Below are 18,567 nucleotides of genomic sequence, written 5' to 3'. Positions count from 1 at the left end.
AGAACGTGGAGGTCTCTGGAAGCCGTGATCCTGCCGGCCACACTCCCCTGGAGACAGTGATCTGGGGCCAAAGGAACTCCGAGGGAGGGAGGGGGCACCCTTGTCCCCCCACCTGGCCCAGGTGGTGGACCTTCCTGTCCCTGTGGTCCCACAGGGTCACAAAACATGGGGAGCCCCCTCTAGCAGGGCAGATGACCCTCTGGGGGCGTGGGGTACCCAGAAGCCACACCCTCTCATCATCCTTCTCACCACCCAGCTGGGCCCCCAAGCCCACCATCACCCCGACATGCTGCATGCTCGGCAGACACCAGCAGCACCCGGACCACAAAAGTGCTCCCCGGCCTTCTCTAAACGCTTGTGAGAAAAGCATAGTCGAGGCGACATGTTCGGAGTCCCCGTGTGTTCAGTGTTCGCCGTGACCATCTACAACGTGTCCTGACTCCATATGCTTGTGCGCTGCTCAGCAGAAAGGGGCCGTGCTCTTGTGAGACCCTCTGCCTGCACTACTCCCTCAGATTCCCACTGCGCCCGGCCAGGGAAACCACGCACTTGGGCAAGACGCACACAGTTTCATACCTGCCGGCAGCTATGCAAAGGGGTGGTTCGCCTACCTAACAGGGGAACTTCACCTATAACAAGTGAGGTTCACCTAGGTAACAGCAGGTTCACCTAAATGCAGGTATGGCTCGCCTAGGTAACGGGAGGATCACCTAGGTAATGAGAGGTTCACTTACATAACAGGTGAGGCTCACCTAGGTAATGGGAGGTTCACCTAAGTACAGGTGAGGTTCACCTAGGTAACGAGAGGTTCACTTAAGCGCAGGCGAGGCTCACCTAGGTAACAGGAGGTTCACCTAAGTACAGGTGAGGTTCACCTACGTAACAGGTGATGCTCACCTAGTAACAGGGGAGGCCCACCTAAGTATAGGTAAAGTCTCCATCAGTAAAGGCTGCACCCCCAGCACATCAAAACCACGAAATCACAGCTCTGCTGGGCTGGACTACCGCTCGATTGAAGGTTTGGGGTTATCCAGGTCACAGGCTCAGCTCCCAGGAGGGGGCGGCCATCACAGGCTGAGCTCTTGGGGTGGTGTCAGCTGACACAGTACAGACTGCTGGGGCCTGCCAGGGGCAAGGGAGCCGAGGAAGGCCATAGGGCGCCAAAATGCCCGGACCAAGGAATGAGTCAGACCTCAAGGGTGCACCCCGGAGAGAGAACTCTGTACCGCCATCCCTGAGTTCCCTTCACTGGGTTTCGGCTAATGAAGACGCCCACATGAGCAGGTCAGAGGGCTCTGTGGCCCACGGCCAGACACAAGGACGGAGAGCCAACTGCGCAGGTGGGGGTGCCGGCCCCCACTGAGGGGAAGAGGCCTGTCCCCTCTCCCCAACCCCAACAGCAGAGGGCCAGCAGAGTGTGACCAGGGAAAGGAACGCACCCAGGAACAATACGTGAGGCCAGAGGGACCCTCGGACCCGCAGGGGTCCACCCTGAGCTCATCCAAATGCCGCGTCCATACAGCCAGATGTCTAAACAATCCGTGTCACTGATGTTTCCGCTGTGCACACAACCACTGGCCACTGCTTTCAAAGGGACCCGGCAAAATGAGCTACCACCATGCAGACCCCTGGAAACAGGAGGAGCCTGCCATAACTAAGTCTTTCCTATAGAAATGGCCCAGGACAGAGGCTGGGGGAGGCTACCCTCAGATCTCCCCTACCCACCCTGTGTCTGGGAGGAGAGGGACAGAGCAGCAAAGTCCCTGGTGACTCTGGCGTGCCCCCAAGAACATCCTCTGAAGTGCACCCTGGCCAACCCCAAATCAATGCAGCAGACGAGACCGCCTGGCCTCGGCCACCGCCGCCCAGGGAGCAGGGCCACAGCTGAAGGCAGCCACCCAGCCCCTACCTCTCCTGCCCCACGGGGAAGTTACTGAGAGGAAGGCATACAGAGCTGGAGGCTATTTTTAAACCTGCAAAAGTAGAACTCTCAAGCAGGAATCCTCTTGGCACCCAATTCAACAGGCCCCACTTCAGCCAGAAATAAAAATCAAGTGATGATCCTTAAATAAAACTCCTTTCCAGCAAACCAGGCGGGCAGACTCAGGGGCTACACAGAAAGCTCCTCTGCCACCTGGCCAGAGCAGGGGGTCAGCATACCTGCAGGCCCCGCCCCACCCCAGGCTCTGCCCCTTCTCCTCCTCCACTCATTCGAACTCAGGGCAACCTCCCACCTGGTCTCCCTGCCGCCAGACATCTGGGCCCAATTCACCATCAAGAGACCTTTCTAGAAGGTCAAGCCATGCCCTCCCCACTGCCGGCCCCTCCCCAGAAGTGGCCAGAGAACCAAGTGGAACTCCTGAGCCAACTCCACATCTCCACTTCCAGCAGCCCATGAAGAAACACCCGCTGGTACCCTCCTCTCCTTCCCCTGGGGCAAGCAGGTCATTTCTGGAAACTGCCTTCTCTCACTGTGAACTTCTGGCAGCATTTTTTCCCTAACGTTTACTTACTGCTGTGTTTCTTATGGTTCCTAGAGGTTTATGGGCGAGAAACCCTGTCAGCCACCACATTGATCGTCTGTGACCAGGAAGCAACATTGTAAGCACTTTATGTTCCAACACGACAGGCTGCCGCTTACATGCTGGCAGGTCACCATGTCTCAGTTACATTTTAGGATGCCGACTGGGGCCCTGGGGTGGACCAGTAGAGCCTTATCATTTTTCCCATATGAAATACAGTAAAACATGTGAAAGGCAGAATCTGTGTGAGATGGAAATCTGTTAGAGAAAAAACTCAAACATTTCCCACTAAAACGAACAATAGAAAAGTGGTAAGTCCGCACCCTGTCAGAGGTGTGAAACGGGCAAGACCCGGAAAACAAGCCAGTCCTGTCAAAGTCCGGTTCTCACAGGTTTCACTGTCGTAAGAGACAGGACCCCAGGCGTTGTTTCACCCAGGACGTCCGATGTTCAGGGACCCATGACTGCCTTCAGCGAGAGAAGGCGGTGCCTGCATCTGACCGCCCTGGGCTCTGCCACCCCGGACCCCGGAAGCAGGAACGACACGCATCCAACAGCACAGCACTCTTGTCCCCCATGCCACACCCTCACTCCCCGTCTCTCTCCAACCAAGCACTTGGGACCCAGCAGCTGTGACCTCCCCCAGCTCAGTCCTCTCCTGTGGCCACAAGGCAACAAGCTCTTTGCTAGGCACCTGGGCTCAGTGTGGGCTGGGGGCAGTGGGACCTTGAGCCTTTGAGAGAGCGAGCTCACCAGGAAGCAAAGGTGGCACATATGAAACATGTGCCTGGGGATCAAACACCAGACAGATAGAAGCATAGGAGGTGCACCTAGGAGGCTGGGTGGGTTCTGGGGAGAGCCTCCAGTGGGGCCTTGAAGGATGTAGAGGGGGCATCCTCAGTGGAAGAAACAACCCACCCATCGATCTACCCACCCACCCACCCACTGACCCATCCATCGGTCCATCCGTCCATCCACCCCCCCATCCATACATTCAGCTATCCATCTACTTACCAACCAACCCATCGACCTATCCATTCATCCATCCACCCACCCACCCACTCATTCATTCATCCACCCACCTACCTACCCACCCATTCATCCACCCACCCATCCACTCACTCATCCATCCATTCCTATATCGATCTACTTACCAACCCATCAACCCATTTATCCATCCATCTCCCCAACCACCCACTGACCCATCCGTCCATCCATCCACCCACCCATTCATCCATCCATCCATCCATTCACTCACCAACCCATCAGCCCATCTGTCCATCCACCCACCCAGTGACCCATCCATCTGTCCATCCATCCATCCACCCAACTATCCACCCATTCATCCATCCATCCATGCATCCATCTACTCAACCAACCCACTGGCCCATCTGTCCATCCACCCACTCACCCAACCACTGACCCATCCATCTGTCCACCCACTCATTCATCCACTCACTCACTCACCCACTGACCTATCCACCCATCCACTCTTCCTTCCTTCCATCCATTCTTCCATCGAAATGTGTACTGAGTACCCACTAGCTGTCAGGTCCTGGGCCCATGCTGTGGGAATTCACAGATAAGCAGCAGCTACCTTTACTCTCTCCCAGGTGAGTCCAGCTTGGTAGGGGAGATGAGATGTAGATGAATAAGAGGCCCCTTATGGAGCTGGAATGTCCAATCACTCCAAGTGCTGCACCGACACTTCACAAGTGCCACTGGATAGCCCCTCACCACCAGGCCAGCCGCACTCATGCAGACCAAGGTTTCAGGAGGTGGGGATCACACAAGGAGGTGGCAGAGTATGGACAGGGCATGCTGGCCGGGGGAACGTCTCTGCCCACTGTGCATGCAGGACCTCAAGGGTGTCACTGCAAGTGGGGAAAGCTGCCCACCCTTCTCACTGGTGATCCAAAGAGCCGGTGACCTGTCCAGTGGGGCAGGAGATGGAGAGTTGACAAGAGAGGCTACAGAGATGGGCAGTAGCTCCTGACTTAACACTCCCCATGGAGCTTGACTCTGTCATCTTCCAGAACATGAGCAAAGTACCCATCATGTGATCCTGCTGGATCCTGGGAACAAGCAGCTGGAATAACACGGCCAGGCCGCCGAGGTCAAGCTTCCCCTCTGGCTGAATAGTCGGCACCCCAAGAGGACCCGGTGCAGGCCTTGCCCTCACCCAGCAATACTGACCGGTGGGTCAGCTCTCCCTGTGCTCAAAGACCTCCTGTCCCAGACGAGGGGCAGTCTCAGGCCAAGCATGGTCAGTGAACAATTAACAAAGAGCAGATTTTCATCTAGCAATGGCAGTGATCCAGAAATGTGAAATGCAGAGCCCAGGAGTCAGACATCTAATTTTCTCAAAGGCCGTGAAATTTTAGCTGGACAATAAATAAGGAAAAATGAATAAGACTGAAGAAGAATTGATACCGTTAAATTATGGTGTTGGCGAAGAATATCACATGTACCGTGGACTGCGAGAAGAACAAGTCAGTCTTGGAAGAAATACAGCCAGAATGCTCCTTAGAAGCAAGGATGCTGAGACTTTGTCTCACGTACTTTGGACATGTTATCAGGGGGGACCAGTTCCTGGAGAAGGACATCATGCTTGGTTGAGAGTCAGCGAAAAAGAGGAAGACCCTCAATGAAATGGATTGGCACAGTGGCTGCAACAATGGGCTCAAACATAATAACGATTATGAGGATGGGGGAGCACCAGACAGTGTTTTGTTTTGCTGTACAACGGGTCGCTATGAGTCGGCATTGTCTCCACGGTACCTAACAACAACAGAAAAAACATGAAATTTTAGGGGTTTTTTTCCTAGAAAAAATCTATATGATACAGATGTCTGTTGTTGTTGTTGGGTGCCATCAAGTCAATTTCGACCCACAGTGACCCCATGTGACAGAGTAGAACTGCCCCATAGGGTTTTCTAGGCTGTAATCTTTACAGGAACAGATTGCCAAGTCTTTCTCCCTCACAGCCACTGGGTAGGTTTGAACCACCAACCATTTGGTTAGCATCTCTTAAGTCTCGGTTAGCATCTCTTATCTATATTATCTGTCTTCATTTTTTTTACTTCTGACCTTGCCTTGTACAAGTTGTGCTGGCTTCCCCAGTACTGTATAGTGTCTTACTCTTCACCAAAGTTACCATTTATCTATTGTCCATTTAGCGTTTTCCCATCCCCACCCCTCCTCTCCCTCAAAACCATCAAAGATTGTTTCATGTGTAAACCTTTCCATGAGTTTTGATAACAGTGGTCTCGTACAATATTTGTCCTTCTGTGATTGACTTATTTTACTCGGTATGCAGCCCTCCAGATTCATCCACGTTGTGAGGTGCTTTACAGATTCTTCATTGTTCTTTATCCTTGCGTAGTACTCCATTGTACCATAGTTTGTTTATCCACTCATCTGTTGATGGGCATCTAGGTTGTTTCCATCTTTTTGCTATCGTGAACAATGCTGCAATGAACATGGGTGTGCATACGTCTATTTGTGCAATGGCTCTTAATTCTCTAGGATATATTCCTAGCAGTGGGATTGTTGGAACATATGGTATTTCTATTTCTAGCTTTCTAAGAAAGCACCATATCATTTTCCAAAATGGTTGCACCATTTTGCATTCCTAACAGCAGCGTGTAAGAGTTCCAATCTCCCCGCATCCTCTCCAACGTTTGTTATTTTCTGTTTTTTTTTTTTGATTCGTGTCAGTAATGCCAGGGTAAGACGGTATCTCACAGTGGTTTTGATTTGCATTGCTCTAATGGCTAGTGATCATGAGCATGTGTCTGTTAGCCACTTGAATGTCTTCTTTGGTGAAGTGTCTGTTCATTTCCTTTCCCATTTTTTAATTGGATTATTTGTCTTTTTATTATAGAGGTGTTGGATTTTCCTGTAATTTAGAGATTAGAACTTTGTCGGATTTGTAATAGCCAAAAATTTCTTCCCGGTCTGTAGGTTCTCTTTTTACTCTTTTGGTGAAGTCTTTTGATGAGCATAAGTGTTTAATTTTTAGAAAATCCTAGTTATCTAGCTTATCTTCTGGAGTTTGTGCGTTGTTAGTTATGGTTTGTATCCTGTTAAAGCCATGTATTAGGGCCTCTTGCATTGACTCTATTTTTTCTTCTATTATCTTCATAGTTTTTGGTTTTATATTTAGGTCTTTGATACATTTTGAATTAGTTTTTGTATATGGTGTGAGGTATGGGTCCTGCTTCATTTTTTCTGCAGATGGACATCCAATTTTGCCAGCACCATTTGTTAAAAAGACTATCTTTTCCCCATTTGATGGACTCTGGGCCCTTGTCAAAGATCAGGCAACCATAGGTGTATGGATTTACATCTGGGTTCTCAATTCTGTTCCATTGGTCAATGTATCTGTCCTTGTACCAGTACCAGGCTGTTTTGCCTACCGTAGCTGTATAGTAGGTTCTGAGGTCGTGTAGTGTGAGTCCTCCTACTTTATTCTTCTTCTTCAATAGCGCTTTACTTATCCAGGGCCTCTTCCCTTTCCATATAAAGTTAATGATTAGTTTTTCCATCTCTTTAAAGAATGTTGTTGGTAATTAGACAGGGATTGCATTCTATTTGTAGATTGCTTTGGGTAGAGTTGACATTTTCACAATGTTGAGTCTACCTATCCATGAGTATGGTATGTTTTTCCATTTACGTAGCTCTCTTTTGGTTTCTTGCAGTAGTGTTTTGTAGCTTTCTTTGTATAGGCCTTGTACATAGCTGGTTAGATTTATTCCCAAGTATTTTTATTTTTTTAGGGGCTATTATAAATGGTATTGTTTTCCTGATTTTCTTTTTGTCATTCTCTTCATTGGTATATAGGAATCCAACTAATTTTTGTATGTTTATTTTGTATCCTGCTACTCTGCTGAATTTTTCTATTAGTTCCAGTAGTTTTCTCATGGAGTATTTTGGGTTTTCTATGTATAGTGTCATATCATCCGCAAATAGAGACAGTTTTACTTTTTCATTATCAACTTGGATGCCCTTTACTTCTTTTTCCTGCCTTATTGCTCTATCTAGGACGTCCACCACAATGTTAAATGGGAGTGGTGATAAAGGGCATCCCTGTCTTGTTCCTGATCTCAAGAGGAATGTTTTCAGTCTCTTTCCATTAAGAATGATGTTGGCTGTTGGTTTTGTATAGATGCCCCTTACTATGTTGAGGAATTTCCCTTCTATACCTATTTTATTGAGAGTTTTTATCAGGAATGGGTGTTGGACTTTGTCAAATACCTTTTCTGCATCAACTGAGATGATCATGTGATTCTTCTATTTATGTGGTGGATTACATTGATTGATTTTCTAATGTTGAACTATCCTTGCATACCTGTTATGAATCCCACTTGGTCATGATGTAGTATTTTTTTGATATGATGCTGAATGCTACTTGCTAGAATTTTGTTGAGAATTTTTGCATCTATAGGCATGAGAGATATTGGTTTGTAATTTTCTTTTTGTGGTGTCTTTGCCTGATTTTGGTATAAGGGTTATACTGGTTCATGGAATGAATTTGGAAGCATCCTTTACTTTTCTATGTTCTGAAATAGTTTCAGTAGTACTGGTGTAAGCTCTTCTCTGAATGCTTGGTAGAATTCTCCAGTGAAGCCATCTAGACCAGGGATTTTTTTTGTTGGAAGTTTTTTTAATTACCTTTTCAGTCTCTTCTCTTGTTATGGGTCTGTTCAGATTTTCAACATCATTTTGTGTTAGTTTGGGTAGGCAGTGTGTTTCTAGAAATTTGTCCATTTCTTCTAGTTTTTCAAATTTGTTGGAGCTGGCTTCATCTTCTGCTCACTTGATCTGTTTGCTTCCCTCTGTTTGTCTAGGTCACTCACCTGTCATCCATCCACAGGCCCCAGTCCGGTCCTCATGGGTAGAAACCCCTTATTAAATGCATCATGACAGTCCCTGGCCCCTGGAAGTTTATCCTCTCAGTCCAACACCATCAAGTAAACAGGAAGAACAGAGGTAGAAACATTAGACCCCAAAACACCAGATCCATCCAAGGGGCTGTGTCTTCTTTGATTATGTCTTCACCTGACAAGATTCTGTAACATCATTTTCTACAGAGAGACTTGAATGAAAATTCTACCTTTTCCTCCGCTGAGCAAAATTTGTTTTCTCTCATCAACAGTTCAGAAGGTTTCCTTCCACTTCACAATTCATTACTGATGATGCTGTGTAAATGTTTAGAATAGTTGTCGAATCTGAGACATTCATGCTATTTATAGTTGTGCTATAGGCTTGTGCTGAATAAACACAAGAATTCTGATAAATTCTACTTCACATAGTTCCCATCAAAAGACATTTAAAAGATGGTGAATTTATAATTTGTATGCTGCATTTGCAAGTTCCATCCTGACTGGAGATATAGTCAGAGCTTTGGTTGTAACCAGGCATCTGCGGAAACCAGATCCTCTGGTTACAATATTACATAGCTGCTCACGGGAAGGATACCATAGACTAGCTTCTGGCTCTGAACATTTCTTCTCCTCGACTGTTTCACACACCACATTACAATGCCAGGGTGGTTGGCTCCGTGGGCAGGAGGACTATTCCTGGAAGCTGTTCTTACACCAGGATCCCTAACAACTCACCTAGCCAACACCTGTGAATGCCTGTAAATGTATCCCACTAAACTTCCCCGCAGGCAGTCTCCCAAAATGCCCAAAGCTACTCAGCACCACTAGATGACACGGGGGAAGTTGGTGTAAGAAGAGACAGTGGTCTTAGCTGACTGCAGTTAAAGTGTCTTACTTTTGCAAATTTGACCAAAAGATATGGCCAAGAGAACACATTGCTAGGGTTCCTCCCAGGGCCTTGGAAGGGAGTGGCTCCAGAGGAGCCGTGGTACTGGAGTGTGGTTTATTGATCCCCTTGTTTTTCTATGAGTGTACCACCTGCTTTGGGGTGAAGCCTGTGTGAGCACCTCACAATGCTTGAAAGCTTCAGCTCCCAGAGCGTACACACAGCAGGTGATCACTAAATGCAATTCGTGTACAGGAACTATATGATACCATGCACTTATCCTCAAAAAGAAGTAACGATTGAAATGTGAAACGGGGCTAACTGAAAATGCATGATGCTTTTAATTTATTCATGTACTTATTTCACAAATTTAGAATCCTGTCTTCAGCCATGAGTCAATCTTCATCTGATGTCATTTTCTCACTGGAACATTTGTGCCCTTCAATATTTAATAAGCCAAGAAAGAAGCAGTATGCTCTGGCCATTTCCTCTTCTCCATGAAGAATAATGGCTGATTTCTGAGAGAAAGTACTAGAGATAATGGAATTTTAACACTGACCACTTAGGAGTTTTACAGATGGGGGAGTAAGGCCCTAAATGGTTCAGTGTTCACAGTTACCTGCTAATTAGAGGCTGAGTCAAGGACTAGAAGCCTGGCACCCCAACTCCAGACCCAAAGCTCTTTCCATACCCCACACCTGCCCACCCTCCTGCTGACCAGGGATCAATAAACCAGCACACAGAAATAGGTTTAATGACAACCAGAACATCTCTGTGGATCCCAAGATTTTATTATATCCTTTCTTGTATACTACATTCTTCTGGGTACTGAGATGGAAGAGACAATGGAATAAAGGAACAGCTTCTCCTGTGCAAATTCCAACTCTGACCATGTTTTTCTGCAGTTACCTAGTTGCTCCATTCTCTGAACTCCTACTATGTGCAAGACATTGTGCTAGATGTTCAGGGTATAAAAGTAAGTAAGCACAGCCCATGTGCTCAAGGCACAGACAGCCTGGTAAGAACCACCTATAACTATCCCTAATGGCAAAAGAATGGAGACAATATGATTGTCCATGAACAGGGAACAGGCTGAATAAACCACACTACTCCACGCTGGATGCAGAGGTAAAACAGAACAGGAACATCCCTATGTACCATTTTGGAGTGATCTCCAGGATAGAATGTAAGTGTAGAAAAGAGTAAATGTGCTAACATTTATCTAAGAGAAAAGGTAAGAACAAATACACATATTTGCTTCTATAAAAATTTCAGTAGAAGGATACACAGAAAAATTAAAAGAAAATTGGTTACCTACAGGGGAAGGGCACGAATAGGGGTGGGAACATAGGGAAAGAAACTCAGCTTCTCTTAATCTACCTTGACTTTGGAACCCTGTAAACAATTTTAGATCAGGGATAAAAATTAATTTATAACAAATATCTCTACACTGTGTGTTGTTGTTGTTATTAGTTTCGGCTGAGTTGATTCTGACTCATGGCAACCCCACGTGTGCAGAGTAGAACTGCTATATAGGGTTTTCAAGGCTGTGACCTTTCAGAAGCAGATAACCAGGCCTGTCTTCCCATGCACCTCTGGGTGAGTTTGAACTACCAACCTTCCGGGTAGTAGTCAAGTGCTTAACCATTTGCACCACCCAGGGACTCCATGCACAGTAGGACAGAATGATCTCATGTGCCTCCTGACACAGTGCAGTGACAAGGACACACCGTCACTTCTGTGACACTCAGGACAAGACTGCATAACCAGAATCTAATCATGACCAAACAGCACACAGTCTCTTCCATCTCAGTACCCAGGGACAGTCTACAGAATAACTGACCTGTACTCTTCACAAATGTCAATGTCAGGACACCTGTCATGGACTGAATTATGTCCCCCAAAAATGTGTGTATCAATTTGGCTGGGCCATGATTCCCTGTATTGGGGGGTTGTCCTCCATTTTATGATGGTAATTTTATGTTAAAGAGGATTAGGGTGGGATTGTAACACCCTTACTAAAATCACATCCCTGATCCAATGTAAAGGGAGTTTCCCTAGGGTGTGGCCTGCACCACCTTTTATCTTACAGGAGATAAAAGGAAAGGGAAGCAAGCAGAGAATTGGGGACCTCATAGCACCAAGAAAGCAGTGCTGGGAGCAGAGTGCGTCCTTTGGACCTGAGGTTCCTGCATGAAGAAGCTCCTAGTCCAGGGAACATGGATGAGAAGGCCAACAGAGAGAGAAAGCCTTCCCCTGGAGCTGATCCCCTGAATTTGGACTTTAGCCTACTTTCCTGTGAGGAAATAAACTTCTCTTTGTTAAAGCCATCCACTTGTGGTATTTCTGTTACAGCAGCACTAGATGACCAAGACACCCAAGGAAAGACAGAGGGGCTGCTCCAGATTAAAGCAGACTAAAGAGACAGGACAAATGAATGCAGTGTGTGAGCCGGGGTTTTAGTTTGCTATAAAGGACATTATTGGAACAAATGGTGAAAACTGAATAAGGTCTTAGATTATAGTATTGCATCAACGTTCATTTCCTGACTTTGATAACTGTACTGTGGTTATATATGCTTGCTTTCAGGAAATACACAACAGAGTATTGCAAGCTAGAGGGGGCATCATGTCTGCAAATGACTCTCAAACAGCTAAAAAAAAAAAAGATAGATAAGATGGATGGATAGACAGATGGGAGGATAGGTGGATGATGGATGGATGGGGTGGATGGGTGGATCGATGATGCATGGGTGGGTGGATAGGGGAGTGGGTGGATGGATGGGTGGATGGGTGGATGGGTGGATGGATGGATGGATGGATGGATGGATGGATGGATGGATGGATGGATGGATGGATAGATGGATGGGTAGGAGGGAAGGAGGGGGCACTGATAAAGCAAATTGGTAAAATATTAACCTTTGGGGAATAATCTAGGTGAAGAATCTAGGAAATTCTTTGCACTATTTTTGTAACTTTTCTGGAAGTCTAAAATTGTGTCTAATAAAAAGTTAAAATTAAAAAACCCCAGCAATTCTTAAAAATCTAAAGTGGAAAAAAGTAAATAAATAAGGCCAACTCTGTGCTGAGTTGATGACACAGCCACGGAGAAGGAGAACGCCCCCTGCCCGTGACTTTAAAGCTCAGTGATGTGACTGTGCTACCCTGGGAACAAAAGAACTAGAAATGAACGTAAACAAACACAGTTTTTAGGAATCCCTACTGCTGACGGTAGTGCTGCTGCTTTATTCTGCACTGTTACAGGATTAAAACAAACAAGTAGTTGTTGGTACCACTCACTGAGAACCAGGATCTCAGCACGGAGACAGAAGTTGGATGAGGGAAGGAGAAAACCCCATGGTCCTGGACGTGAATTCAAGTCATCTCACGACGCCCCAGCCCTGTCCACAGAAAGGCTGGATACCAGCCAGCAGCAGCGAGTGCCCTGGAATCTTCACTGAGTCTCTGCATACCATTTTCCACCAAAACGAACCAGGGCTCTTTGGAGACATGGTTAATTCCAGATCTGAGGGAGGACATGGTTAAGAGGAACCTGGAATATCTTGTAACACCAAAAAGCAAGGGCCCGCTCAGACCACAGGGGTGAGTATCAAGAAGATGGTAACTGATGGTAACAACATCTCAAATACGGTTAAACCCACGATCTCATGATGATACCAAACATGAATAACACCATCGCTGGTCACCTCTGGAATCAGCTCATTATTTTGAAAACTGGAAAATAAAGGGGGGAAATTAAACATGACTCCTGACTTTCCTGTATGAACGATATCTCAGGGGGACCAAGTAGTTGATGAAGGGACTCTGGTTTTCAGAAATACATCAGGTATGGAGAAAAAAGGCAGAGTAGAAAAATGACCATTCTCAGCCTCTCATGAAATGGTCTACCACCCATCTGTCAGTCTGTTGAACTGTGGTCGCCTGCGTGTTGCTGTGATGCTGGAAGCTATGCCACTAGCATGTCAAATACCAGCAGGGTCACCCGTGGTGGACAGGGTTCAGTGGAGCTTCCAGACTAGAAAGGCCTGGAGATCTACTTCCAAAAATTAGCCAATGAGAACCTTAAGGATCACAGAACACTGTCTGACTTGCTTGCTTTGAGCACATCATCAGGAAGGATCAATCACTAGAGGAGGACATCTTGTTTGGAGAAGCAGAGGGCCAATGAGAGGGAGCGGGACCCTCGGTGAGATGGACTGGCACAGGCGCTCCGACCATGGACTCAAACATGCTGGTGATTGGGAGGCTGATGCAGGACTGAGTAATGTTGCATTCGGTTGTACATAAGGTCGCTGTTATGGACTGAACTGTGTCTCCCAAAAACACACGTTACAATTCCTATCCTCTGTACTTATGGATGTAATCCCACTTGGAAACAGGGTTTTCTTTATTATGTTGATGAGGTGATATCAGGGTCCAGTGTGTCTTAAACTAATCACCTCTGAGAGATAAACCAAGCTGATCAGGCACAGGCAAGCGAGCACAGACGGGGGAAGACAGACACCACGCCACATGAGATCTCCAAACAATCGAGAAACAGAAGCTGCAAAGAGACAAGGACCTTCCCCTAGAGCCAGAGAGAGAGAACCAACCCCTAGAGCCAGCACCCTGAATTCAGACTTCTAGCCTCCTACACTGTGAGAAAATAAATTTCTGTTTGTTAAAGCCACCCCCTTGTGGTATTTCTGTTACAGGAACACGAGATAACTAAGATAGTCGCCGTGAGTCAGAGTCGATTTGACGGCAGCTATCACCATCATCAATGAAATGATGAGTCTTAGCAATAATCAAGACCCTAACATTAAAGATAAGCTCACCTCCTAGAAGCACACACTATTAACGAAGGAACCCCCCCCAAAAGATCAGCCTGAATCCCATCGAGTGTCTAAGTCTCCCTGTAGGAAGTTGAGGGGACGGAGGGCCGGGCTACACCACATCAAGCTCACTCCCAGGATCACAATCAGCAAAGTCCAGTGTGGGCAACTCCACCGGCAGTGACCTGGCTCCTCAACAAACGGGGGAAAGAGCAAAGCAGAGGGAACCTACAGAGTGGGAGGGGCCAGAGATCAACCAACCAATCACAACGCACGATGTGGTCTGGCTGTTGATTCAAACAAAGTCACAGAAAAATTATGAGACACTCAGGGACAGTTGGGAGGCCTGGTGGCACAGCAGTTAAGAGTCCAGCTGCTAACCATAAAGGTCGGCCAGCCACTCCTTGGTAACCCCGTCGGGTGGTTCTACTCTGTCCTACAGGGTGGCTATGAGTTGGAATCAACTCAATGGCAACGGGTTTTGTCTTTTTCTCTTTAGGGAAAGTTGAACTTAAGTTGGAGATCTGATGATATTAAAGAAAAGTTTTTTTTTTAGTTGTGAGATTGGACTCGTGGCCTTGGTTTTTAAAACATGCTGAGCTGCATATTAAAATATTTACAAGTGAAATGATAGGATGCCTGGGGTTGGCTTCAAAATAATCAGGGTGGGGTGAGGTTAGGTGGGTGGGCAGAGGAAACAAGCCTGGCTGTGAACTGATTTTGTTGAAGCCGGTGGCAGGCACAGGAGAGATTCATTACACTATTTGCTCTATTTCTGTGAGGATGTGAAGTTTTTCATTATTAAAAAGTGCCTGTAATTGCCTTCCCATGTGCTGTCAGCGCTGAAGCTTGTGATTTCCCAAAACAAGATGACAGGGAGCAAGACTAGGTGCCCCTTGGGCAGAAACCACAAGCGGAGTCCAAGGGGGCCGGCAGCGGGGCTCCATGACCAGGCAGAGCTTTTTAACAAGCTCTGTCGGCCGAGTGACATGCTGGGCTTCTGTCTTTATTTTGCAACTGGGTCCTGACCCATCTCAAAATGAATCTAAGTCAACAGCGTCACAGAGACCCTGCCGGCCCGTCTCCCTGTCTGTCCCTCGCCTAGGGAATCCCTCCCTCTGGACGTCTCCCGTCCCAGGCCATGGCTCCTGCTAGATGCTCTTACAGACCCTCTCCCCTCCTGGGAGCACTTTGCTCTGGTGGCTCATTGAGCCCTGTGGCACTGCTAATATGCGGTCATTTTTGGCCCACAAAAGGGCAACTTCACACGGTCCACACAGACAGTAAGGCGGGTGTCCTGGGGCTGATAGCCAGAGCAGATCCGCCCAGCTCTGCCTCCCTGGGGCCCCTGGAACAACCTCCCTATGGAGGTGCTCAGCCAGCACTTGCTGGATAGTGGCCAGGGTCGATGGACACACACCCAAAGGAGAGGGCTCCCGCGCTGGCCTGGCTAAGGCATCCATTCACACTGAGACCCCTAAGCCCCAGGGACGCTACGGCCACCTTAGCACACCCTCTCAGGCTCCACGTGGCCAGCGCTATAGCCAGGCGGTCCAATCCCCTCCCGCCAGCCTGGGATAGACCCCGCCTGGCCCCCACCCCACCCAAGCCGGCTCAACAGCAGCTTCAACACGTGGGGAGACTGAGTCACTCCCCAGCGCTGTTGGGGTGTCACCAGACCCGCCCTTAAAATCACCCCATGGGCCTCGGTGTCCTCGTCTGTCACCCAGGGAGGACACAGAGGGGCAGCGAGGAGCGAGACCAGGTCTGTACGGCACTCGGCAGGTGGGGACCCCATGGCTGAGAAGCACAAATGGCCCAGGTACCAACATGGGAGAAAACAAACAGCGAAACCCCACCGCTCCCCTCCTCCTCAGTCCATGCCAGGAAAACACAACAGGACGTAAATTTCAGATTCCTCCAAGAGGCACCAAACTGACAAACTCTAAGCTCGCCGTTCAGCGTGCTGTACCAGGTCACTAAGACAAATGGAACTTTCCGGGGACACTCTGTTCCTCCCTCACAAGCTCCTTCACTCCAGAGCAACGACCCCACGGCCGAGCAGAGAGTGCAGGCCTCCTGAGGCCACAGGTGGGGACTCACACCACCCACAGCCATCCCCCCCCATGCGTCCAGGGACAGAGCTGGCAGTGGGTCCATCAGCCCAGCCCCAATGGTACTCCAGCAGGACACCGTCCCCAGCCCCTTGGGGTACTCACGGAGAAAGTGCTTTTCCAACAAGGCGATTTCCAGGTGGCCTTTGATCTCATTCAGCCGGTCGGACTCTGTCCGGTTGAAGTCCTGGACCCCTGCAGCCATGATGCGGGTCCCCGGGCCAGCCTGGAAGAGAACACCTGGCGCTCAGGGGCAGCCTGCACAGCCCCTGCTCCTCCCCCTCAGTTCTCCAACATGGCCCGGAGCCTCAAGAGGGATAAGGCAGCGTCTCAAAGGGGCCCCGGAGAACCACTGCAGGAACCCACATCATCACCTCAGCGTCGCCTGCAGGCAGCAGGAACATCTCAGACCACCCAGACGGCCCCGGAGTCGCTGTGAGACAACCAAGAAATGATAAAACATTCAAACCACAAGTCTGAGGCCACACCGCGCGGACAGTCACCAACACTCATCTTAGGTGTCAGTGCTGCCTAAGCCAGCCCGGCCAGCTCGCCGCCCGGCCTGGAGCAGAGGCGCTGAGACAGCGGAGACGCAGAGACAAAGCCGGGAGGCGGGTGACCTGGGAGCGCACCGCACCCGCCCGTGTGACAGTACGGAGCAAGCGACCTGTCACCCTCACACCCACAGGGCTGGGCCTGCGTCCTGGGAGCTGCAGGGACAGGAACTCTGGGGAGGGTGGAGGACGAAGGAGGGGAGGCAGAGGGGCGGGGGAGGGTGGGAGGGCACTTCCCGGCCCCACTGGACAATCTGAAAAGGGCAGCCTGGGCGGTCAGGGGCCTGAGGTCTAAGGTACCCAAACCCCAAACCCGTCCTTCCCTTCACCAGCAGACGGCCCAGCAGGGGCTCACAGACGCGGAGACCGGCAGCTCGGGTTACAGGTCACCTCTGCTAGGCGGGTGCTGATGGAGGGAAAGGAGAGGCGCAGCAGTCCTGCCTCAGTGCACGCGCAAGGAGCTTGGCTCTCTGCCTGACCATCTACCCAGGGTGACAGCTGCTGCTGCTGCCACCCCGCGGGGGATGTGCACACGGGTGGGGGTGCACCCACCCCACAGTGGGGGTGTGACCTCCAGCCATGTCTCCAGACCCTCTGGGACAGGTCCTCCTGGGCCAGCGCCAAGTGGCCTTGCAATAACATGTGTCATCTGCTTGAGGCCATAGCCAAGGAGGATGGAGCGGCCTCAGGGAACAGCAGGTTTTGGGCGTTTGACCTCCAGCACTTTTAATCTCCTGGTCCTGGGTCTGAGCTTCAAGAGGCTGTGGTTCCCAGCACGCCCCCAGAGTCCGGCAGGGGTGGTTATGGGAGACGGGACACAGCACAGAGGCAGGTCATTCCACCTGCCAGTCACCGGGGAAGCGCCCAGGGATGGCAGCAGCGGCAAATTCAGGGGTCCCTCCCTGCCCTGAGGCTGGCAGGGAGGAAGCGGGGCACAGCTCCTGCCAGGAGCCCATCCACATCAGGCACCGAGAGCGTCCAGGCCACAAGGACCCCGTGCAGCAGCCTGAAGCTCCCACAAGGGCAAGCACAGCTCTGGCCTGGGCTCCGGGGGGGCATGTCTGTCCAGACGAGCTCCTCCATGCAGCTCTCAGAGGCGGAGGGGGCTCACGGAGCACACACCCTTGCTGGCACCCCACCCCCGTCCCCGCCCACACGAATCAGACTCAGTCATGAGGCAGCACTACAAACCCTACAGCTGTACCTCTACACTGCGGCTACTTATTCTACATCCTCATCTTCCCCTGGTGGACCCTGACAGGTTTAAGATGAGATGGCAAGATGCCTGGGATTTGCTTTGAAGTCTCTGGGCAGTGAGTGCAAACAGTTAACACGCTCAGCAGCTAACCAAAAGGTTGGCAGTTCGAGACCACCCAGAGGTGCCTTGGAAAAACAACTGGCAATCTACTTGTGAAAAAATCAGCCACTGAAGACCCAGTGGAGCACAGTTCTACTCTGACACGTATGGGAACACCACAAGTCAGAGTCAACTCAACAGCAATGGGTTTAACCCACTGGGATGGGTGGGCACAGGGAGGACAGAGATACCACTGAGCGAGGGGCCTGGGGCTGATGAGCACGGAGGGCATGGGCTCATGGAGCCCTCTCAATTCCAAGTCTGTGTGACATTTTTGACGTTTTCCAGTAAAAAGTTTTGTTTTGTTTTTTTTATTTTTTTTATTGTACTTCAGGTGAAGGCTTACAGAACAAATAGTTTCTCATGAAACAGAAGTACACATGTTGTTTTATGACATTGGTTAACAACCCCA

General features: G+C 49.3%; 1 protein-coding gene across 2 annotated transcripts in view; it reads right to left on the bottom strand.

The window, feature by feature from the left end:
• The window catches only part of GRAMD4 (GRAM domain containing 4), a 67,882-nt gene that overhangs the window by 41,221 nt on the left and 8,094 nt on the right, over window positions 1-18,567 (bottom strand). For both annotated transcript variants that reach the window (XM_023734623.1, XM_004380014.2), the window contains exon 2: window positions 16,350-16,470. In XM_023734623.1, the coding sequence (XP_023590391.1) occupies window positions 16,350-16,470 (121 nt within the window). The remainder of the gene's footprint in view (window positions 1-16,349; window positions 16,471-18,567) is intronic.

The sequence above is a fragment of the Trichechus manatus genome, unplaced genomic scaffold (assembly GCF_000243295.1).
Source record: "Trichechus manatus latirostris isolate Lorelei unplaced genomic scaffold, TriManLat1.0 scaffold00069, whole genome shotgun sequence".
NCBI classification, from domain to species: Eukaryota; Metazoa; Chordata; class Mammalia; order Sirenia; family Trichechidae; genus Trichechus; species Trichechus manatus.
Note: the sequence above shows the minus strand (reverse complement) of the source record. Positions and strands in the feature narration are given on the sequence as shown.